Here is a 22,112-nt window from a genome sequence, read left to right as displayed (position 1 = left end):
TTGTACTGTTTTTGTCTGAATGTAAGAGAATACAAAGACTAATAATAGTTTTTGCATTCTTCCACATAAACAAAAAGCCTCTCATTCAGCACCACAAATAAATTGAGTCAAAGAATAATACTCCAAATATTTGCCATCAGAAAGGAAATTGAGCAGCATGGAGATTAAAATTTAAAGCATTCACAAATTTTTACATATAAATAAATATACTATTTACAATTCCATCATAAAGCAAGGAATACTCCCACTGCTGAATGGATATCTATAATAAATTATGGTATTTTGAGAAATTTTCAATCTAAAAATGATTTAGGAAAATTATAGACCCAATTTAAATAATAAATACTACACAAGCAACGTCAAGATTTTGCCAAAATGATGGCATCCTATTAGGAGTTAAAATACTTACGAATGGCAAGATGAGTAGCTATGCTAGTTAATGATGGAAAAGACAAAACAGATGGATATAATGTTCAAATGTTAATGCAAAATACGATAAACACTTCAAATTTTGCTATCAATTTTCCAACTTCTCACTTGAGCAACTATTGCAATTTAGTTTGAAAATTTTAATGTCAAACATCTATTACTCAAGCAAATAATGTTATTGCACATTTTTATATAAATGAACCAAATAGTCAGAAAAGTCAATTAAAATGAAATGTGTTTATAGTATACAGGATGGAATGCTAGAACAAAAAAGAAATAAAAAAGCAAGAACCTTAGGCATTCCTCCATGAAGGTCTCCTACCTCTTCCCGTGTGTCAATGGTTGAACCAGGGGTGGTGGCAGCAGTGCTTACTGTGGTACTCGGGGCTGTGCCCGACGAACTCACAGAATCAATCTCACCTGCCACGTCATGGATTTCACGTGCAAGGATGGCTAGATCCTTGGCCAGATCTTGACTGATCCTGATCGTGAAAAAGAAATGCAGGGCAAATCCTGAAGTATTACCCATTATAATTCAACAGCAATGAACAGAAGTTTCCTCAAATAATAAAGCAGCTCAAACTTTAAGTGCTTCACAATTGACTACAGAATGACCTTGGTCACCTCCCTTCCTCTCAAAATAAAAATGTATATTGCAAATTGAACTACAAGAGAAACCTCTCCTCCAGACAAAGTACAACTACAGCCCTATTTCTTGTTATTCACATGACATTTTGTTATTCTATTAGAAGTGATCGTGTACTGAAGGCACGTCATTTCATAATTTGAAAGAAATTTATCTTCCATTTACAATTAGTAACTTATCCCAGCAAGTTAAAAGACAAACTTAGTCATAGTGAAAAACTTGAACCCATGCCAGTTTGACCTGAGGTGCACACATTTTAAGTGAAACAACTTCTGTGTAGAACTCAGCACTCAAACAGCCATTTTTCATATTGGCACACAATAATGGAAGGCAATTTCACTCACCTCCTGCAGAACAATGATACAGCTAATGTGGGCCCAAGCTACACCTGTTTTTTTTGTTGGATATGTAGACTACGCCTGTTTTCAATCCTTTCTGCCCCACTCATCTTTACCAGTATACTGATGACTGAATTGGAGCAGCGTGCTGTATTCATAAAGAACCACAACAAGTTTCATTACTTTCCCTGTCAATTTCCAGCTTGCTCTCACCTTCATGTGATTCTGTTCCCCCTTTCTTTATTGTGAACCCTTCTTCTTCTGATTATCCTGCATTCAATATAACATTCTTTTCAATTTTTGGACCCTTATATGAGATTCCATTATACATCTACTATTTCCACCCTCCCCCCACCCCACCATAACCACATCAGCATTTAAGGATCATTCTCCCTGTTCCCCTCCTCCTGTTCTACCAATCATTCCTTCTCAAGCAACCACAGGAGATGAAACATCTGCCCTTTTACCTCTACTACTCCCATGATTTGAGGCTCATAAAGCCCTGCTGGATAAAGCAATGATTCACTTTGCACTTCTTCCACTCTAGCTTGTTGTAAAAGGTGACCATGATGCAGTCCACTGTACAGTGTGGAGTTACCAATCACCACTCCAATCTTTGTGCAATGTCATGTCAAGGCCCATCAGAAGCCCAATGAATAGCATCTTATTTCTCGTCTGGAAGGTTGTACACTCCAATCTTCCAGATCCTATATTTGACCACAGTCAGTCCGTGTTGGCAGGAACATCTCTGACTCCATCACACTGAGCACTGGACCCCACAAGGCTGTGTGCTTAGCCCATTGCTGTTTACACTGCTAACACATGACTGTGCAGCCAGATTCAAGGAGAACCTGATCATTAAATTTGCAGACAATACCACAGTGGTGGGGCTCATCGGCAAAAATGATGAAACAATGTACAGGGAGGAGGTCAAACACCTAGAGAGCTGGTGCAGTTATAACAACTTGATGCTTAATGTCACCAAAACCAAGGAGATGATCGTCAATTTCAGACGGTCTCAGCCTGAGCACACACCCCTCAGCATCAGCGGCTCCACAGTGGAGAGAGTGGAAAACATCAAGTTCCTTGGAGTGCAGATCTCGGACAATCTCACCTGGTCCAGGAACACCACTGGGATTGTGAAACGGATCCAGCAGAGATTGCACTTTCTGAGGAAGCTTCCCACTAACATCTTAACTACATTCTACAGAAGCGTGGTTGAGAGTGTGCTGACCTTTTGCATCACAACCTGGTACTCCAGCTGCAGTGCTGTCGACAAAAAAGCCTTGCAGAAGGTGGATAGGGGAGCAGAGAAGGTTATTGGGGTCTCCCTACCTTCTGTCCAAGACCTCTTTCAGAGTAGATGCCTCCAGAAGACACAGTACATCATTAAAGACCCCTCACACCGTCTCCATGAACTGTTTGTTCTTCTGCCATCAGGCAAACGTTACAGGAGCATCAAAACTAAAACCACAAGGCTACTAAACAGCTTCCTCCCACAGGCAGTCAGACTGCTAAATAGCTGCTCCACCTGACTCTGCTTTGGACACTTTTAACTTGCACTGGACACATATAACTGATTTAACTGACATGCGGCTGTTGTGTTTTACTATTTATTGTTATGTTTATTATTTAGTGTTGCGTTTGTTATGTTATGATTGCACTGCTCCTGAGAACTGCTGTCTCATTCTGCCCTGCAGAGCTGATGAATGGTTAGAATGACAATAAAGTTTTTTGAATCTTGAATCTTGAATCTTTTTCTATATAGGTCAGATCTGCTGCAGGTTACCCATCTGTCATTTTAACCTAATTTTCATCTCTCCAATTAACGCTGCCCGATCTGCTGGACAGCGCCCATATCTCTGCATTTCATTGCTTTTACATGTTTAGGTTTGTTTTTTTTGTTTTCTCCATCTCTAACTTCCTTCGTTAACTGAACAGCAGGACAGCATCAATACCAGCTTATCACAACGGCAACTCTGACCTCATTGTTAGTGAAATTTCCTTTATTCTATCTGTACCTACCACTCAACCCCACCCCACACTGCAACTTAAAAATAACTTGTTTTCTCTCCTTACCAACTCTGACAAAGTAGTTTTGACTTAAAATTTTGTCTGGTTCCCTTTCCAAAGATGCTATGGGGCCTGCTGTTTGCTTTCAGCATTTAATGTTTTAATTGAGAAATTTCATCTTTATGTTATGGCAGAGATCTAAATGGTTCTTAAGGGGTTGGTGATAACTGTCCACAAATATGGCTAGGAATAATTTGAAAAGATTGGGAACTTTCACTGCAGCTACTGCAAACCAGCACTGGAACAAGCACTCAAATTCTCACATTCATCCTCAAAGAGGACGACAGAGTTGTCACACATTTTCAGGGGCTCAGGAAATCCCACAGAAGGTGGGGGAAGATGTAGTGACTGGATGGCTTAACATCTGGAATAATGCTTCAAGTAGATGGTTGAAAGTACGGGAAAAAATTTAATACCCTCAGAGCAGTTGAAGACAAATTCTATCCATACTCACCTGGTACTCCATGAAATTTAGCTTTGCCATTCTAACCTAAAGTTAATATGTGCACCACAGAAACACATCTTTTACATTAGTTATTTAAATATAGCAGGGATATCACAGAGATACAGTGCAAAATTTTCAAACAGTAGGAAGCAGAGAAACACTATCAACAAATCCTGACTGATTACTCGGGTAAGTGTAGAAAAGCCCAGCCATTTGGAAGAGAAGGCTGTGATTAAGGAATCATCCACCACAGAGAATACCACTGTAAGTGCAGTAGAGATTGATAAAGATTTTGGTTTCTTGCTTCTATCTTTGCTCAAATCTTATCATTCCTGCTCCAGCTTGATCATTTTCACTTGGAAGAGCCATTTTCAGGATGGAGCAGAAGATCAAGTGCATTACCAAAATTCCTCTATACTAGTGCTCAGTAGCTACTGGGAATATCGTTGGGTGTATTTAAGGCAGAGATTGATAGGCTCTTGATTGGACGTGGCATCAAAGGTTACAGGGAGAAGGCTGGGAACTGGGGTTGAGGAGGAGACTAAAAGAAAAGGATCTGCCATTATTGAATGGCAGAGCAGACTTGATGGGCTAGATAGCTTAATTCTGCTCCTACATCTTATGGTCTTATATACAGTAACATTAAATGACATAAATTGCTCAATTTATATCACTTGAATAAAATAAAATTCCTCCATGATCTAGTTTAGCTGAGTAATGACCCTGGCACTGAATGCAGAAAGAGGTCAGAACTGGAGAACTGAGATGTGCTTTAGTTTCAAGGGACAAGATCCTATCTGAGTATAGTAGTGCATGTCATCCACCTTCCTTGATGTAGGAAAGGAAAATTAATCAAATCCCTGCCACATCATGGAACTATTTGTAAAAACTGATCCAATTCACTAATGGGTAAAGAAATAATTCATCCCTGCCCAGAATAGCTAAATTGTGGCTCTGGATCCATCAATTCCTGAGCTACATCCGTTACATACTTAGCCATTAATAACAGATGCCACCAATGTTCAACCCATCCTCATAACCTGGTCCTCCCCAACATCGTAACCCTCTCTAGCAAACTACTCAAAGTTCATGGCATCAAATAGAAGTGCAGTATAATTAACTGGCCTAAAGTGGATCAATACGAGAAGGAAAAAAAAATCTAAACCAGATTACTAGTGGGTGATATTCATATTAAAAAACCTGACATAATCACTTACCATACCATATCAGAGATAGAAAAAAATTATAAGCAGTTAGAACATTCTGAAAGCTATGTTAAACATGTTGACAGGTAAATCACAATGTACAATAATAAAATAACTTATGATTTAATAATCTATAATTGTTGCACTTGTTTTCCTCGTTTTAATTTCAAACTGAGAATCTTAAAAGCACATACGTAATTTTTTAAAACATAGCTTTCAAAAAGTGGAAGTGCTACATTGTTCAAGAAACAGATCTATAGTTTTGAGTGAATATTTTCTCATAATTCAACTGATGTATGACCTGTGTTCTTCCCCCAGCTGCTGCCTAACCTGAGTATTTCCAGCATTTTCACTTTATTCCAGATTCCAAGCATTGCAGGGTTTTCCTTTTATATGGTGCTTTACTATGTTCATACAGCCTGTAAAAACACTGTGACTAATGTTAAAATAGATGGATTCAGATTTATCTTTAAATTGTTAAATAGATTTCATTGGAACAAGTTAACCATTCATCAGGCAACATTGTCCAACTCAACCACCATAATTGCAATAGTCTGACATTTTGATGGAAAATTCTGGCAGCCAAAAGGATAAATATACCTACATTGCACTAGAAATATATTTTCTTGTTGTTTTAAGCAACTTACTATATAGTATAGAACATACTACATAAGTAACTATATTTGAAACAATATTTTATTGCCAAAATTTTCTTAATATTTGCAAAAATTAAATTAGGATCTTCTATAAAATGGACTTCCGATTTATATAATACATAATTTTGAAAATTTAACAATAGGTCACAGATCTCATCATGTTACAAATTTGCAACGGATTATTTTAGCCTCCATTTGGTTCGGTGGGAAACTTCTAAGGCCAACAAGAAGTCTTGAAATGTAATCAGTGACCTGTACACGGTTATCTGATCTTGTGGTTGTGGACATGCTTTAACTTGCATCAGGAAAAGGGTAGCACTGGCCAAGATTTAATCTTAATAGAAATGTCAGATCAAAGTCATGGTCTACTGCAACAGCTTTCACAACTCATTAGCTCACTCTAGCCAACATGTATCAAAGAGCTAATTAACTAAGGCAGAAGGATGAGATTGTCCAATGAACTCCATATATAACTGCTCCCACTGATTAAAAAAAAAATGTGGAATTTAAAAAAAATCAAAGAATTGGTCATGATTAATTAATCATTCAAAAAATAAAACTGACCAAAAATTTGCAGTCCAGATTAGAAGATTCCAATTTATGTTTACATCAATGGTTATTAACAAAATTAGAACATAGAACACCTACTTTGATATTGAAAGATACCTGGCAATTTCCTCACTGTGAGCTGTCCAGTCCCTTATGTAGTCATCCTGTTCCTTCATCTTATTTTTCAGGAGCATGTTAGTTGATTGGGTTACATTACTACTTTGCAGTTTAGCACTCCTCAGTGCAGTGCTGGTTCGTAAACGGCTATGCTTGGGTGAACTACGATTTGACCCAAATTCATCTTCCGAGGTTGAAGCATAATCTGTAGGAAAGCGCCTCCATCTTGGACCTTGCAACAAGACTAAACATATAAACAACAAGGACGCAATGGGTATACCAGTGTGTAGAAGGAAATAACAATTCAAAGATTACTGATAAGTATTTTTCTATCCAGTTTAAAATCAGCAAGCTTTAAAATTACAAGATATCCTAAGAAGCTAACCCTCTATTTACTTGGATGTCATAACATACAACATATGCACTTGTATTACATGTTATGGAGAAAAAATGCACATTGAACACAAAATAAAACTTCTACGTTTAAAAAAACTTGTCTATTTAAAGATATTAATTTTAAATAACAAATAAATGGACAGCTAATCTTCTTTAATATAATGTCATATATCAATTGCTTCTTCCTGCATCTAATAAACAAAACATACATACAATAGTTTAATGGTTTACCTGATGGGGACCCTGGACCCATTGCAGACACTTTGCCTCTTGAAGAATCAGGCATTCTTGAAATGCTATTAGCACGAAGTCTGGGCGGCACTTTGCTATCTGCCAGTGAGGTGCCACGCAAGTTGCCCCGAGTGGAGGAGTCACCACTTCGACCAACGCTACTCCGAGTTATTGTTGCTTCAGAGTCACTGCGAGCTGATATTGAACCTAGTCGGCTGCGGCGTGGTTGTGCGAGGAGATCTAATCTAGAGGGCGCTTTTCTGCCTGTGGGCGGCTTTGATGTAGTTGAACTGGTTGTCGATACCTCAGACACCACTGAAACTTTGTCTGCATCAGCTAGTTCATTATCCGATACATCTCCGAGGCGTGCCCTGCGTAAAATAGATGCCCTGGTTGGCCGCGGCTTGGGTAGCGTGGTTGATTTGCCGGCTGAGCCGACTGCTGTAGTTTTTGTCTTGGATAATTTATTGCCCTCCAGTTTCGAATGCAGCAGCTCATCAGTGGATGTGAATGATGTCCGCCCTTGTGACCGACTGGAATAAGTCTCCTGATCTGAAGAAAGAAAATCAGAGATTGTAGACTGAGGTAAGCTTGAGGTTTGGTCATCATCAGTCAAGTCAAAAGAGGCCTGTCTTGCTCTTCCAGTGGGCTGTACTGATCTGCGTGGCTCTGTTCTAATATTGGGGTCTGAAGCACGACTTTTGGTTTTTCTGTCAACAAGTTTTTCTCTAGCATTGGTTGCAACAGCCCTAGACTGATCCTTAGGAGTTTTTGTGAAGCTTTTTTCCTTATGAAGATTACTCAGAGTTCTGCGTTTTTGAAGAGATTTCTTTTCTGCATCTCCGCTAACTAAGCTGATAGTACTTGCAGTGTCAACATCCGACTCAGGGGAAATGGAATCATCCCTGTGGTAGCTCAGAGTCTCTGCTTCACCATCCAGCTTGTTCTCATCCTTTAGCTTTGCCTCAAGGAAAGCCATCACTGCCTCAGTATCCTTCAACAATGCAGTAGTGCCACTGGTAGAGTCTGCCCCAATAGAATTACTCCTTTCTTGACTGCGTATGCTTTTATGTGCATCACCAGACGAACCAGACTGCTTGCTAATTCGAGGTATGAGTTCTAACGGCACATTACCGCTTGGCTTCTCTATAGTGAAACTTCCCTGTCTGACCAAAGGTCTGGGAGAATCCTTTTTCTCTGCATCTGCACCTTTAGAACTATGCCCTCTGACAGGCTCTTCTAACTTCTTCTGTTTTCCGTCACTCTGAACTTCTGTTTTGTCTGAAGCACTTGTGGCGACAGCTTGTTTGGATTCCCGCACGTGAGGTTTTTGGGATGTCACTTGTCTTGGTGATGTTTCTTTGCTTTTATCAGTTTGCAAAGGCTTACCAGCAGTCATTGTTTTAGAAGAACTCCGATGGTGCAAGTTTTCTTTGTAACCCTGTTGTTGAGTTTTGGGTGAAGATTGTCTTGCTGCTGATAACGCCCTGACAGCATCTGTTTTTGCTTTAATAGACTGTGTGGAGCTACCAGAATGAAACACCGCAGTTTCCTTGCCATTTGCATTTCCACCGTGAGTATCCCCAGCACTGCTAATTTTAACACCAGAGCTGTCGGCAGGCCAATTTGTATTGGTGTAATCCTTTGGTTTGTCTTTTTGGTGAGGTGGAGTTGTAGTTTCTTTCTCAGGGAGCTCAGTGTCTTGTTTTTCATCTATTTCCCGTCTGGGTTTGGCTAGACTTAAAGTGAGGGGATCTTTTGACCTTTGGCCTTCCAGCATTTTGTCCTCCATTGGAAGCTGTGGGAGTGTTCTCCTCTTTCTCTCCGCCATACAGGCTGAAGCTGTTTCTGATGTTGTCAACACGCTCTTCGCTGAAATACCGGATTCACTGATATCTGCATCTATGGCCAATAAACAATGTTACCTTGAATTGTTAGGAAGTGTCAAACAACAGCTTCAATTCACGTTCCCTTCCAGGTATCAGAGGGCAACACAAGTTTATTTTGGGACGATATCATGATATGCATGTGCTGGAAAACCCCCATTAAAATAACAAAATACATTTTGGTACTTAATTAGCAGGAATGACACCTAAAATTTAAAAATAGTGCAGTAAACACCAAAAAGGTTACTAAATTAAGGTACATAAGCAAGTGGAAAGATTAATTGGCAAGAAGATGCTGGCTCTTTCAATCACTCGTACAGTAAAACTCACTGCACTGGTGATGATGGATATCTATATTGTGAATGTCAATTTTCTCCTTAGCCTTTTCTTACCTTGCTTTGCATATTTCTACATGATATTACATATATGCACTTTGGTCAAATTATTTCTACTAATAATACCACAAAATACAGCATAACAATTAAGCTGCTTTGTTTTATTCAAATGGTATCTCACCCACATTTTCTGGCTCCGAGGCACAAATTTTCTTTTTTGTCCTTGAATAGTCCCTAGCTATCTCTTGTTGGCCATGAAGGAATTAAAATATGGGAGGAAACATCAAAGTCGAATGAGTCAAGGACAGTGGAAGTGGAGAAACCAATTGTCCTCGTTCTTTCCATATGGTTGAAAGAATGGAGGTGCCATTTTGTGAAGCTGCTCTGTGACGTCTATTTTGTGAGCAGTCTTGTGAACTGGTTTTGTTCAGGAATAGCTGTGATTTAAAGTGGACACAGTGATGTACCTGATAATCTGCTGAACTAGATATCCTTTCCAAAAAGTTATTTGTGGAGTGTTCTTTGGTAGGATAGGATAGCAACTGGCCAGTCTGCTCTGATTCAGACAAAGGGACAATATTTACAAGCAACACACACAAAAAATGCTGGTGAACGCAGCAGACCAATTACAAGTTGTCACTTGTGAAAGGGCAATAAAATGGTGCTGGTTGGACCAGAGCCAAGGGGAAAATGACACGAGTTAGCCAGATAGGCCAGGACCAATAAGATTAAAACACAACATTTGAACTGATACGGAATGTATTCCAGTCAGAGGCTTTAAATACAAAGCAGTTCAAACTCTGAAGACTAACTATCACAAGGAAGGCCTCCCATGCCAGGGGCTGGGAGAAGGATCAATCATATGGCTAATGGAAAATCCTCAATTTTAATGTCATAAATTGGAGAAGTGGTCTGAGTGAGTATTAGCGCAGAGGAAGCAGCAGAATTAGTGTTTTAAGTTGTTGCCCCAGGGTCAACATAACTATGTTGGTGTTTTTGCAGAGACAATGAAGTGCAAGCTTTGATTAAAAGTTGTGGAGTGAATTGCATAACCTAGATCAATTGATAATAGTCAACACTCCTGTTTTAAGTCTATGTACAAAATGCCTGGGATTCTCCTTAATCCTATTTGCCAAGGATATATCAAGGCCTCTGTTGGTTTTCCTGATTATTTTTACATTCCTTGAGAGCTTCACCGAATTTCATCATCATAAACTTTATACATGCTTTTTTCTTTATCAAATCAACAAAATTTACAACATCTCTCATCATCCAAAGTTTCTGAACCTTGCCATCCTCATTTTTTCTGTTAATGGAGTATGCTGGTCCTGAATTCTGGTCAGCTGGTCTTTAAAAGACTCACATGTCAGATGTGACTTATCCAATAACGCCTGCTCCTAATCTACTCTTGCCAAACATTGCAGTAATTAGCTTTTGCCCACCTTAGCACTCCCACCCCTACGCAAATCCAGCACTATACTGATCCATAACTATTTGAAAACTTAAGGAGTTATGATCACTATTCTCAAAGTGCTCTCCCAGTAAAACTTTCATCAATTCAGTAGGCTGATGGATTGTTGACCTTTATTGTCAGAGTTATGAATATAAGAGAAATTTTGATGCATCTTTATAAGATGGTGGTGATAACATTCTTTAAGAATTATCTACAATTAAGGAAGATGTACTTATGCTGACTGTGACACTGTTGACTGCTGAATAAAGTTAAGCTGAGCAGGTTGGGCCCATAGAGAAGATTGACTTGTGATCTTATTTAAGCATCTGACATTGAGGGGGTGCATGTCAGGGGTTGTTCCCCCTAGTCAGGGTATTTAGAACTAGTGGAGGCATAATTTCAGAGTAAGAGTTTACCCTGTTTCAGATGGAGGTGATAGAGAATTTTTTCTCTTGGAAGGTTGTGAATCTGTACCTCCATAGCTCACCAGGATAGAATCCAATCAACATGTATATTCAAGGCAGAGATAGAACATTTATTTTACAAGGCATTAGAGAATTATATGGAGAACGCAAAAACATCATGCAAGGCCAAGACTAAATCACTTAAGATCTCAGTGATCAGGGAGAAGACTCAAGAGGACAACTCTTGCTTATATATAAAACATTTAGATACCCTGTGCAACAATATATAAAAAAAACTAATTCTTCTCCTCTTCTAATTACGTTTTTCTAATTATGATGAATGATTACCTGGAAATTAAGAATATGAAAAAGCTATTTACCTGTAACTAACTTCACTAAACTTAATGTACTTAACTTTTAGATTAATAAACAAGCAAACTTTGAAAGAAAATTAAGGAGAACTACCTTGATCTTGACCAACGGAAGTAGGTGCTGCCACATCATTGGCAGCTAAATTTGCCCACTGTGACACCCACTTGGGAGAAGTCGGTACAAAGGAGCCTTCAGGATGAATCTGGAAAAATAGACAAACGTCAACTGTGATTATTTTGCAAGTGAGCAACAATTGAACTTCTGCAAATATTATCAGCAAAGTTTGAATCCAAAATAAATTCATTTAACAATCGATTAAAATTTAATTTTTTGTAATAATCATGCTTTAATAATTAGTACAAAACTTAATGAAATTTTGGACTTTTAAAGCTTTGGTTACTAATGGTACTTGACTTTCCTCACTCCACCACAGAAAGGAAAAAATCCTTTATTATCACCAAAGGAAGAAGTTAATTGACTGTCAGTACTCAGCTTCAAACAATTCTGAAATTATTTTATTTACTTCTCATTCTCTAATTGCATGAACTTCAACAGGACATGGAACTCCACAGGTTTAATGACCACCTTTTTTTTTTGTTATTTAACACAAAGCATGCATTGCTTTTCCCCAGGGGAGAATTGCCACTTCCTTCCATTGTGAAGATCACTGAGAAAATGCATCAAAAATTATTTCATGTACAGAAAAAGTTCCTTGGAAAAGGGCAAGTTGGAAAGATGGAGGGAGATAAAGAACGGAGAAAGGCCATGAACAATGGCAGTGAGAGGAAGATGAAGCCAGCCAGTGTTGTCAGAAAACTGAAGGCAATATCTAACACAGGAAGGTGGACACGATTACTCTAGTAGCAACTTGGGTAGACTGAAGTCCTCAAACTACTGGCAAGACTGGAATTAACTCTCCAGTTAAGAAGTTTTCATTGTCCTTCTAGGCCTCATATAGACATTAAGATTTTGTGCAAATTATGTCAAAATAGTGTTGTCTGCAGCTTAGCTTCACCATGTACCCAGCAGACATAGTGTGCTGGCTGGGTATGTGCATAAAAGTGTCTGCAACAATTTTATTCACTTTTATTTAGAAATACAGGCCCTTCTGACCCAACAAGACCATGCTGCCCAAATACACCCATCTGACCAATTAACCTACTAACCAGTATGCCCTTGGAATGTGGGAGGAAACTTACGTGATCATGGAGAGAACATACAAGCTCCTTACAGACGGTGGCTGGAATAGAACCTGGGCTGCTAGGGTTGTAATGCATTACACTAACTGCAATGTTATTCATGCTGCCCCAATGATGCCTCTGCATTCCATGGTATTCTACTTTGACTTGCAAATAACCTTCTAAGGACAAGTTTGGCTAAGCCTGCCTTAGACTAGATCACCTGCAGAGACAACATTTAAGTACTGGAGTATAATAACATACAGCATACATAATGATCAAATATGCCAAATGAACAGTCCATGACTAGATACCAATTTCACTCAAGAAGAGCAATTCGAAAAGGTACATTCAAAAATGAGTAAAATGGTGCAGTCTGTTTCCTGGTATAGCAGTGATTCAATCATCTAATTTTGTCACTAACCAGATATCCTGATGTTTTTGACCTACTTCTTTTAAAGCCTCAGTTTATGGGGCAGGATGGTGGCGCAATGACATCAGCGCCGGACTCTGGAAGGGAAGTTCCCGAGGTTTGAACCCAGTCGGAGCCGCTCCCGAGTACGCTTTCCATCCGTGCCGGGTTGAGGGTCGAGATCGCAACTCAAACTCGTAAAATAAAGGGAGAAATACTACGAAATGTCTGTATGAGGAGTGGCGCACAACACAGTCCCTCTCTCTCGCTCCGTGCCTTGTAAAGGCATGAAAAAGACATCGTCCCGCCAACATCGCACATGCACGGATGCGCGCAGACACACACGCACACGCCAAAAGAAAAGTCGTCTCAGTTTATGGGCAAGTTTGGAAAGTCCATTTTTAGCTGCACCAAAAAACTTAGTTCCAAATATTGACTAGCCTTAATAAGACTGAGCAATCTCCCCTTTAACAATTAAGAGCAAGTCAGTCTCACACCTTCAGGTGGACAGGAAGATGTTCTTGACGAGGGATGCAGGAGATAGAAATACAAAGATAGTACAGTTGAATGTGTGGCTAAAGAGGTTATGTAGTTGGAAGGGCTTCAGATACTTGGACCGTTGGGCTCCCTTCCAAGGCAGATGGGACACATACAAAAATGAAAGGTTGCAGCCCAAACTGGAGAGGCTCCAATATGCTTGCAGGGTGGTTTGTTAGTGCTACTCAGGAGATTTAAACCATATGGTAGAAAGTGGAGTATCGGTCAGCAAGTGGTTAGATTGAGGTAGAGATTGTCAAATGAGAGGAAGTTCAGGTAGGGCCAGATTAATAAACACAGTGGATGTGAATTTATTTTAATACAAGGAGGAGAACTGATGGCAGATGAACTTATAGCCTGGATTAGTTCATGGAACTATGATACTGCAGCTATCAGAGAAACTTGATTAAGCAAAGGGTCGGACTGGCAGTTCTACATTCTAGAGTATAAATCTTTCAGAAATGATTTGAGAAGAATGTAAAATAGGTGAGGGAATTGAACTCGCAAACAACAGGAATTCTGCAGATGCTGGAAATTCAAGCAACACACATCAAAGTTGCTGGTGAACGCAGCAGGCCAGGCAGCATCTCTAGGAAGAGGTGCAGTCGACGTTTCAGGCCGAGACCCTTCGTCAGGACTCACGAAGGGTCTCGGCCTGAAACGTCGACTGCACCTCTTCCTAGAGATGCTGCCTGGCCTGCTGCGTTCACCAGCAACTTTGATGTGTGTTGGTTGAGGGAATTGAACTGCTGATTAAGAAGAATGTCACAGCTATACTGACAGGGAACAAACAGGAGAGCTTATCCAGAGGAGGAAAGGAGCAATCATTATGATAGGCGTATACTATAGACCTCCTAAAAGCCATCTGCAACCAGATGAGCGTGTATAGGCGGATAATATAAAGATGGTAAAACAACAGTTATTATAGTGGATGATTTTAGCCTCCCTAACAGAATGCAGAATAAAGTGTAACAGCAACAGAGAAAGCACAGTGCAGATGAACAATAAAGTACAAGATAATAAATAGATTGATAAGTGATAAACAGTCTTACAAACAGCAGGGCAGAAGCTGTCCTTGATGCTGGTGGTATGTATTTTCAGGCTGGGTGGGGGCCTTAGATTATGCTGGCTGCTTTATCAAGGCAGCAGAACTTGAGGTCATGTGCAGAGTATTAACATATCAAGACATATTGAATCCAAATAGGATACTTTCAATTATGCATTGATAAAATTGGTAAGGGTTGATGGGAACATGCCAAATTTCTTTCGCCTCCCGAAGAAAGGCATTGATGAGCTTTCTTGATCTTCGCTAGTTCCAAAGCAGAACTTGATCTTCACTGCTCAACGAGAGAAATACAAGAAGCAGCACCAACCACAATACATTGCATTTTTTGACCTCACTTAAGTTTTTAAACTTAATTTTAAAAAAATGCTCCGTCCCAGACAACATGCAAGCAAATTGCCATTAGGTCCTTATAATGTATCACAGACCCTCCCAGTTTACCTCCCTCGAAGAGTTTGTGAAATATTCCTCTAAAATACAGCTACCCATAGAAATTAGTCTCTATTTTACATTTTGTGACAGTGGGGAAGGCATGACGCTTAATCCTGAGAAAATACAACATCCCTGTTAACGTAAGACCATAAGACATAGGAGCAAAATTAGGCCATCTAGCCCATCGAGTCTGCTCCGCCATTCAATCATGGCTGTTCCTTTTCTTTTAGTCTCCTCCTCAACCCCAGTTCCCAGCCTTCTCCCCGTAACCTTTGATGCCACGTCTAATCAAGAACCTATTAATCTCTGCCTTAAATACACCCAACGACCTGGCCTCCACAGCAGCATGTGGCAACAAAATCCACAAATTCACCACCCTTTGGCTAAAGAGAATCTTCCGCATCTTTGTTTTGAAAGGGCACCCACCCCTCTATCCTGAGCTGTGCTTTCTTGTCCTGGACACTCTCACCATGGGAAACCTCCTTTCCACATCTACTCTGTCTAGGCCTTTCAACATTGAAAAGGTTTCAATGAGATCCCCCCACACCCTTCTGAATTCCAGCGAGTATAGACCCAGAGCCATCAAACATTCTTCATATGATAACCCTTTCATTCCTGGAATCATCCTTGTTAACCTCCCCTGGACACTCTCCAATGCCAGCATATATTTTCTAGGTTGAGGGGCCCAAAACTGTTCACAATACTCAAGGTGAGGCCTCACCAGTACCTTATAAAGCCTCAGCATCACATCCTTGCTCTTATGTTCTAGACCTCTTGAAATGAATGCTGACGTGAAACATTAAAGCACTGGAACAGGCCTTTCAGCCCGATGCCTGTGCATGATGCAAATTCAACTAATCCCATATGCTTGCGCCAGATCCATTTCTTTCATCCAAGTCTGTTCTCATGTCTGTCTACCTTCCTCTTAAACACCACTATTAAATCTGCTTCGGCCTACTCCACCCCCAGTAGCAAGTTCCAGGCATCTACAATAAGAAAAATCTCTTAAACTTTCCCATCTCACTTTAAACAGTTCGGTTTAAAGCTTATACATTATAACAATAATAAATTTTTCTATAACAACGGTTTCATCTAAATAAAAATGTTTATGCTAGAGTATAACTTGGAAAGTATATACAGTATTTCTATTTTTTTCAAGTATGTTAGACCAAAAACTAAGAATCTTGATCATGGATATTTCTCAAAAACTTTATATGTTTAAATCTTCTCAGTTCCTAGAACTCATACTGCCCTCTGTTGGAAAACACCACATAAAATTAAAAATCCATCTAACTAATGACTAAACAAAATACAGCTTAAAAAAATACCCACACTAAAACCTAACGCTGTTCTTTTCCTACAACAGGTCATTCCCTCCATACCCCTCCCATCCATGTACATTTCCAAATCACTCTGAAATGTTGAAATCAAACCCACATCCACCACTTCAAGGTAGGCAGCTCATTGCACATGCACCATATGAATGAAGAAATTCCTCCTCAGGTTCCTCTTAAATATTTCACTTTTCCACCTTTAATTTTGACCTCTAGTTCTAGTCTCACCCAATCCTCAGTGACGAAAGCCTGCTTGCGTTTGCCCTATCTGTAACCATCAAGTTTGTACACCTCGATAGAATCTCCTCTTATTCTCTTATGCTTCAGGGAATAAAGTTCTAACCTGTTCAATATTTCTCAATAACTCAGGTCCTCAAGTCCCGGCAACATCCTTATAACGTTTTTTTCTGTACTCAATGGGCACATTACAATTAAGATATTCATTAGCTGCAGTCCTGACTCATCAGCAGAGCCTCTGTCTAATTATGTGTTCATTTTATTGCTAAACTGACACATATATAATTACTGTATTAATTTTAAAATAAAAAATTATAATATAATTAAAAAGTTTTAAAATAACTCAATTATTTTTTTAATTGCCTCACTTTATGATAAGTAATTAAGGTGTCAAAGTTAATTAATTCGATTTTAAATGAACCACAAAAAATATTACACAGCCAACTTATCTTTAAGTTTAAAGACAAAGCAAAGAAAGAATACTTTGAAAAGAATGCCCTAGCATCATGCAGCAGAGAGAGGCCACTTGGCCATCATACTTATTTTGCAGCATTGACAAGACTACATAATTAGACTCATCTGTGCTCATTCCTTAAAGCCACAGGAAGTTGCTGTTTTAGAAGTTTTTTCGCTTTGATCAATCAAAATCCACACCTGTTAAATATCCATTGCTTTTAAGAGCAATTTTTTTTTTTAAAAAAAAGCATACCAACTTAACACTGACAACAATTTTAACCCTGATAAATAAATGGTTCAGTATCCTCTGGGTAACACCCCAAATTATCAACAGGGCCTGCTATTTCTACTGACTCAACTTCAGTATGTAGCCAACAATAGAGTTCCACCTAGCAACATGTTGTTGTTCAGTCTACAGACATCTCTTGGGTTTACAGCTGTTGAACTTTATTTTAAAGTTTATGGCTAAAGTTGGTGTGTTCTAAAATATAAAGTGGCAAGGTTGCAAACAAGAGAAAATCTGCAGATGCTAGAAATCTGAGCAACACACACAAAATGCTGGAGGAACACAACAGGCCAGGCGGAATCTATGGAAAAAAAGTACAGTCGACGTTTCAGGCCGAAACACCTTCCACACACAAAATGCTGGAGGAACTCAGTAGGTCAGGCAGCATCTATGAAAAAATAGTACTGTCCACACACAAAATCTGTAAGGGTTTTGGCCCGAAACATCGACTGCACTTTTTTCCATAGACACTGTCTGGCCTGCTGAGGTCCTCCAGCATTTGTGTGAGCAGCAAGGTTGTGTTACATTTTAAGATGCATCAGCTTTCTGAATCACAATTTTTAAATGATGGTTTTCACCAGGTACAAATGTTCATTTCTAGACATACTCAAGACCCGTCCCTAAAATAGTCAAGCTACATGTTCTTTGTTCCCAATTTACTTTGATCAACCTTTCAAGCTTCTGCTACTGATTACCAGTTTACAATTGCAATTAATTGCTTCTATTCAACTCCTTCAGAGAACTGTCCTACCTGTCATTTTCTCCTTCAAATGTTATTTTGATATAATTTGTGTAATATCTACAAAGAACCAAATCCATTCCCTCAATGAGCATTGATAAGATGCATGACAATGGAAGGCAGGACAGGTTGGATTACAATACCCCTTCAAATGTGGTATATTCTGTATGGAACTGTAATGGTCATTAGAACGTTGCCAGATTAAAGTCAGAACAGACAATCAGATAATTGATTAAAGGTGGTGGTTTTAAGAAAGCTTGAAAAAGGGAGTCAGTACAAAGGCAGAACGGGGGTATGATAAAACAGAACAGCAGAGGAACAGGACCTACTGTCCACATGTTGTGCCAAACCAATTAAATCAGTAATCAAACAGCCCTCAACAGTATGCAGTACTCCAGATGCAGCTGAACTAATGTTTTATAAAGCTGCACAGAGCTTCCTGACTTGTGAACTCAGTGCCTCAACTAATAAAGGCAAGTATGTCATTTGCATTCTTAACCACCCTATCAACCTGTGTGGTCATTTTCAGGGAGCTGTGAACTTAGACCCCAACATCCTGCTGCTCATCAACACTGTTAAGGCTGTTGCCCATAGAAGTGTACTGTCCCTTTGCATTTGACCTAACAAGCTGCAACACTTCGCATTTGGCCAGGTTAAACTCCATTTGCCATTTCTCCACCCACATCTGCAATGTCAGTAGTAGGTAAGTTATTGGAGGGAGTACTAAGAGACAGAATCTACAGGCATTTGGATAGACAGGGGCTTATTAGGGAGAGTCAACATGGCTTTGTGCGTGGTAGGTCATGTTTGACCAATCTGTTGGAGTTTTTCGAGGAGGTTACCAGGAAAGTGGATGAAGGGAAGGCAGTGGATATTGTCTACATGGACTTCAGTAAGGCCTTTGACAAGGTCCCGCATGGGAGGTTAGTTAGGAAAATTCAGTCGCTAGGTATACACGGAGAGGTGGTAAATTGGATTAGACATTGGCTCGATGGAAGAAGCCAGAGAGTGGTGGTAGAGAATTGCTTCTCTGAGTGGAGGCCTGTGACTAGTGGTGTGCCACAGGGATCAGTGCTGGGTCCATTGTTATTTGTCATCTATATCAATGATCTGGATGATAATGTGGTAAATTGGATCAGCAAGTTTGCTGATGATACAAAGATTGGAGGTGTAGTAGACAGTGAGGAAGGTTTTCAGAGCCTGCAGAGGGGCTTGGAACAGCTGGAAAAATGGGCTGAAAAATGGCAGATGGAGTTTAATACTGACAAGTGTGAGGTATTGCACGTTGGAAGGACAAACCAAGGTAGAACATACAGGGTTAATGGTAAGGCACTGAGGAGTGCAGTGGAACAGAGGGATCTGGGAATACAGATACAAAATTCCCTAAAAGCGTCGTCACAGGTAGATAGGGTCGTAAAGAGAGCTTTTGGTACATTGGCCTTTATTAAAGTATTGAGTACAAGAGCTGGAATGTTATGATGAGGTTGTATAAGGCATTGGTGAGGCCGAATCTGGAGTATTGTGTTCAGTTTTGGTCACCAAATTACAGGAAGGATACAAATAAGGTTGAAAGAGTGCAGAGAAGGTTTACAAGGTTGTTGCCGGGACTTGAGAAACTCAGTTACAGAGGAAGGTTGAATAGGTTAGGACTTTATTCCCTGGAGCGTAGAAGAATGAGGGGAGATTTGATAGAGGTATATAAAATTATGATGGGTATAGATAGAGTGAATGCAAGCAGGCTTTTTCCACTGAGGCAAGTGGAGAAAAAAACCAGAGGACATGGGTTAAGGGTGAGGGGGGAAGAGTTTAAAGGGAACATTAGGGGGGGCTTCTTCACACAGAGAGTGGTGGGAGTATGGAATGAGCTGCCAGATGAGGTGGTAAATGCGGGTTCTTTTTTAACATTTAAGAATAAATTGGACAGGTACATGGATGGGAGGTGTATGGAGGGATATGGTCCGTGTGCAGGTCAGTGGGACTAGGCAGAAAATGGTTCGGCACAGCCAAGAAGGGCCAAAGGGCCTGTTTCTGTGCTGTAGTTTCTATGGTTCTATGATCCCACTGTATTTTTTGCTAGTCTTCTACTCTATCGACAACAGGACTAATCTTCACATCACCTGCAACTTAATAATCACACACCTGCATTTTCATCCAGGTAATTTATATACATCACAAACAGCAGAGGTCCTTGTCCAGATCTCTGTGGAACACCAGTAATCACAGACCTCCAGCTAGAATAAGTCCCATCGATCATAGAAACATAGAAAATAGGTGCAGGAGTAGGCCATTCGGCCCTTCGAGCCTGCACCGCCATTCAGTATGATCATGGCTGATCATCCAACTCAGAACCTCGTACCTGCTTTCTTTCCATACCCACTGATCCCTTTAGCCACAAGGGCCATATCTAACTCCCTCTTAAATATAGCCAATGAACTGGCCTCAACTGTTTCCTGTGGCAGAGAATTCCACAGATTCACCACCCTCTGTGTGAAGAAGTTTTTCCTCAGCTCGGTCCTAAAAGGCTTCCCCTTTATCCTTAAACTGTGACCCCTCGTTCTGGACTTCCCCAACATCGGGAACAATCTTCCTGCATCTAGCCTGTCCAATCCCTTTAGAATTTTATACGTTTCAATAAGATCCCCCCCTCAATCTTCTAAATTACTGCGAGTATAAGCCTAGTCGATCCAGTCTTTCTTCATATGAAAGTCCTGCCATCCCAGGAATCAATCTGGTGAACCTTCTTTGTACTCCCTCTATGGCAAGAATGTCTTTCCTCAGATTAAGGGACCAAAACTGCACACAATACTCCAGGTGTGGTCTCACCAAGGCCTTGTACAACTGCAGTAGAACCTCCCTGCTCCTGTACTCGAATCCTCTTGCTATGAATGCCAACATACCATTCACCATTTTCACCGCCTGCTGTTCCTGCATGCCCACTTTCAATGACTGGTGTACAATGACACCCAGGTCTCGTTGCACCTCCCCTCTTCCTAATCGGCCACCATTCAGATAATAATCTGCTTTCCTGTTCTTGCCACCAAAGTGGATAACCTCACATTTATCCACATTAAATTGCAACTGCCATGAATTTGCCTACTCACCTAACCTATCCAAGTCACCCTGCATCCTCTTAGCATCTTCCTCACAGCTAACACTACCGCCCAGCCTTGTGTCATCCGCAAACTTGGAGATGCTGCATTTAATTCCCACGTCTAAGTCATTAATATACATTTGTATATTGTTATCAACTGGGGTCCCAGCACTGAGCCTTGCGGTGCCCCACTAATTACTGCCTGCCATTCTGAAAAGGTCCTGTTCATTCCCACTCTTTGCTTCCTTTCTGCTAACCAATTCTCTATCCACATCAATACCTTACCCCCAATACCCTCATGACCCTCTGTCTTCTATGGGCAAGACAGTTCTGAATCCAATTTGCCACGGATAAAGCTTAAAGGCAAGGTAGACACAGTATTGGATGCATAAGAGACTGCAGGTGCTTAAATCTAGACAACAGACCACCTGCTGGAAGAAATCAGCACATCAAGTAGCATCTGTGAGAGGGGAAGGGGATCTGATGAAGGGCTTTGACTTGAAACATTCACAATTCTTTCTCCTCATAGATGCTTCTTGATCTACTGAGCCCTTCCAGCAGATTGCTTGTATTAAAATTACTGTTGCCAATACTACATAGTTAAAATTGGGGACCAATTTAAACAGGAACAGAATAGCAAAATCAACAGGATTGTATGAAGAAACACAAAAGATTCTGCAGATGTTGGAAATTCAGTGTAACACACACAGTGCTGGAAGAACTCAGCAGGTCAGGCAGCATCTATGGAGAGATGGTTTGGGCACTGACCCTTCATGAGGACAAGCCTCGGCCCAAAACATTGACTATTTATC

At 40.1% G+C, this 22,112-nt stretch overlaps 1 protein-coding gene across 10 annotated transcripts in view; it reads right to left on the bottom strand.

The window, feature by feature from the left end:
• cep170aa (centrosomal protein 170Aa) overlaps positions 1-22,112 on the bottom strand; it is a 181,532-nt gene that overhangs the window by 37,760 nt on the left and 121,660 nt on the right. For 3 of the 10 annotated variants that reach the window (XM_072264845.1, XM_072264846.1, XM_072264849.1), the window contains 4 exons: positions 11,629-11,737; positions 7,086-8,987; positions 6,441-6,702; positions 722-911 (listed from right to left, as the gene is read on the bottom strand). In XM_072264845.1, the coding sequence (XP_072120946.1) occupies positions 722-911; positions 6,441-6,702; positions 7,086-8,987; positions 11,629-11,737 (2,463 nt within the window). The remainder of the gene's footprint in view (positions 1-721; positions 912-6,440; positions 6,703-7,085; positions 8,988-11,628; positions 11,738-22,112) is intronic. The other 7 variants (XM_072264848.1, XM_072264854.1, XM_072264850.1 and 4 more) reach the window with 5 other exon arrangements.

The sequence above is a fragment of the Mobula birostris genome, chromosome 8 (genome assembly GCF_030028105.1).
Source record: "Mobula birostris isolate sMobBir1 chromosome 8, sMobBir1.hap1, whole genome shotgun sequence".
NCBI classification, from domain to species: domain Eukaryota; kingdom Metazoa; phylum Chordata; class Chondrichthyes; order Myliobatiformes; family Myliobatidae; genus Mobula; species Mobula birostris.
This window is presented reverse-complemented; position numbering and strand designations above follow the sequence as displayed.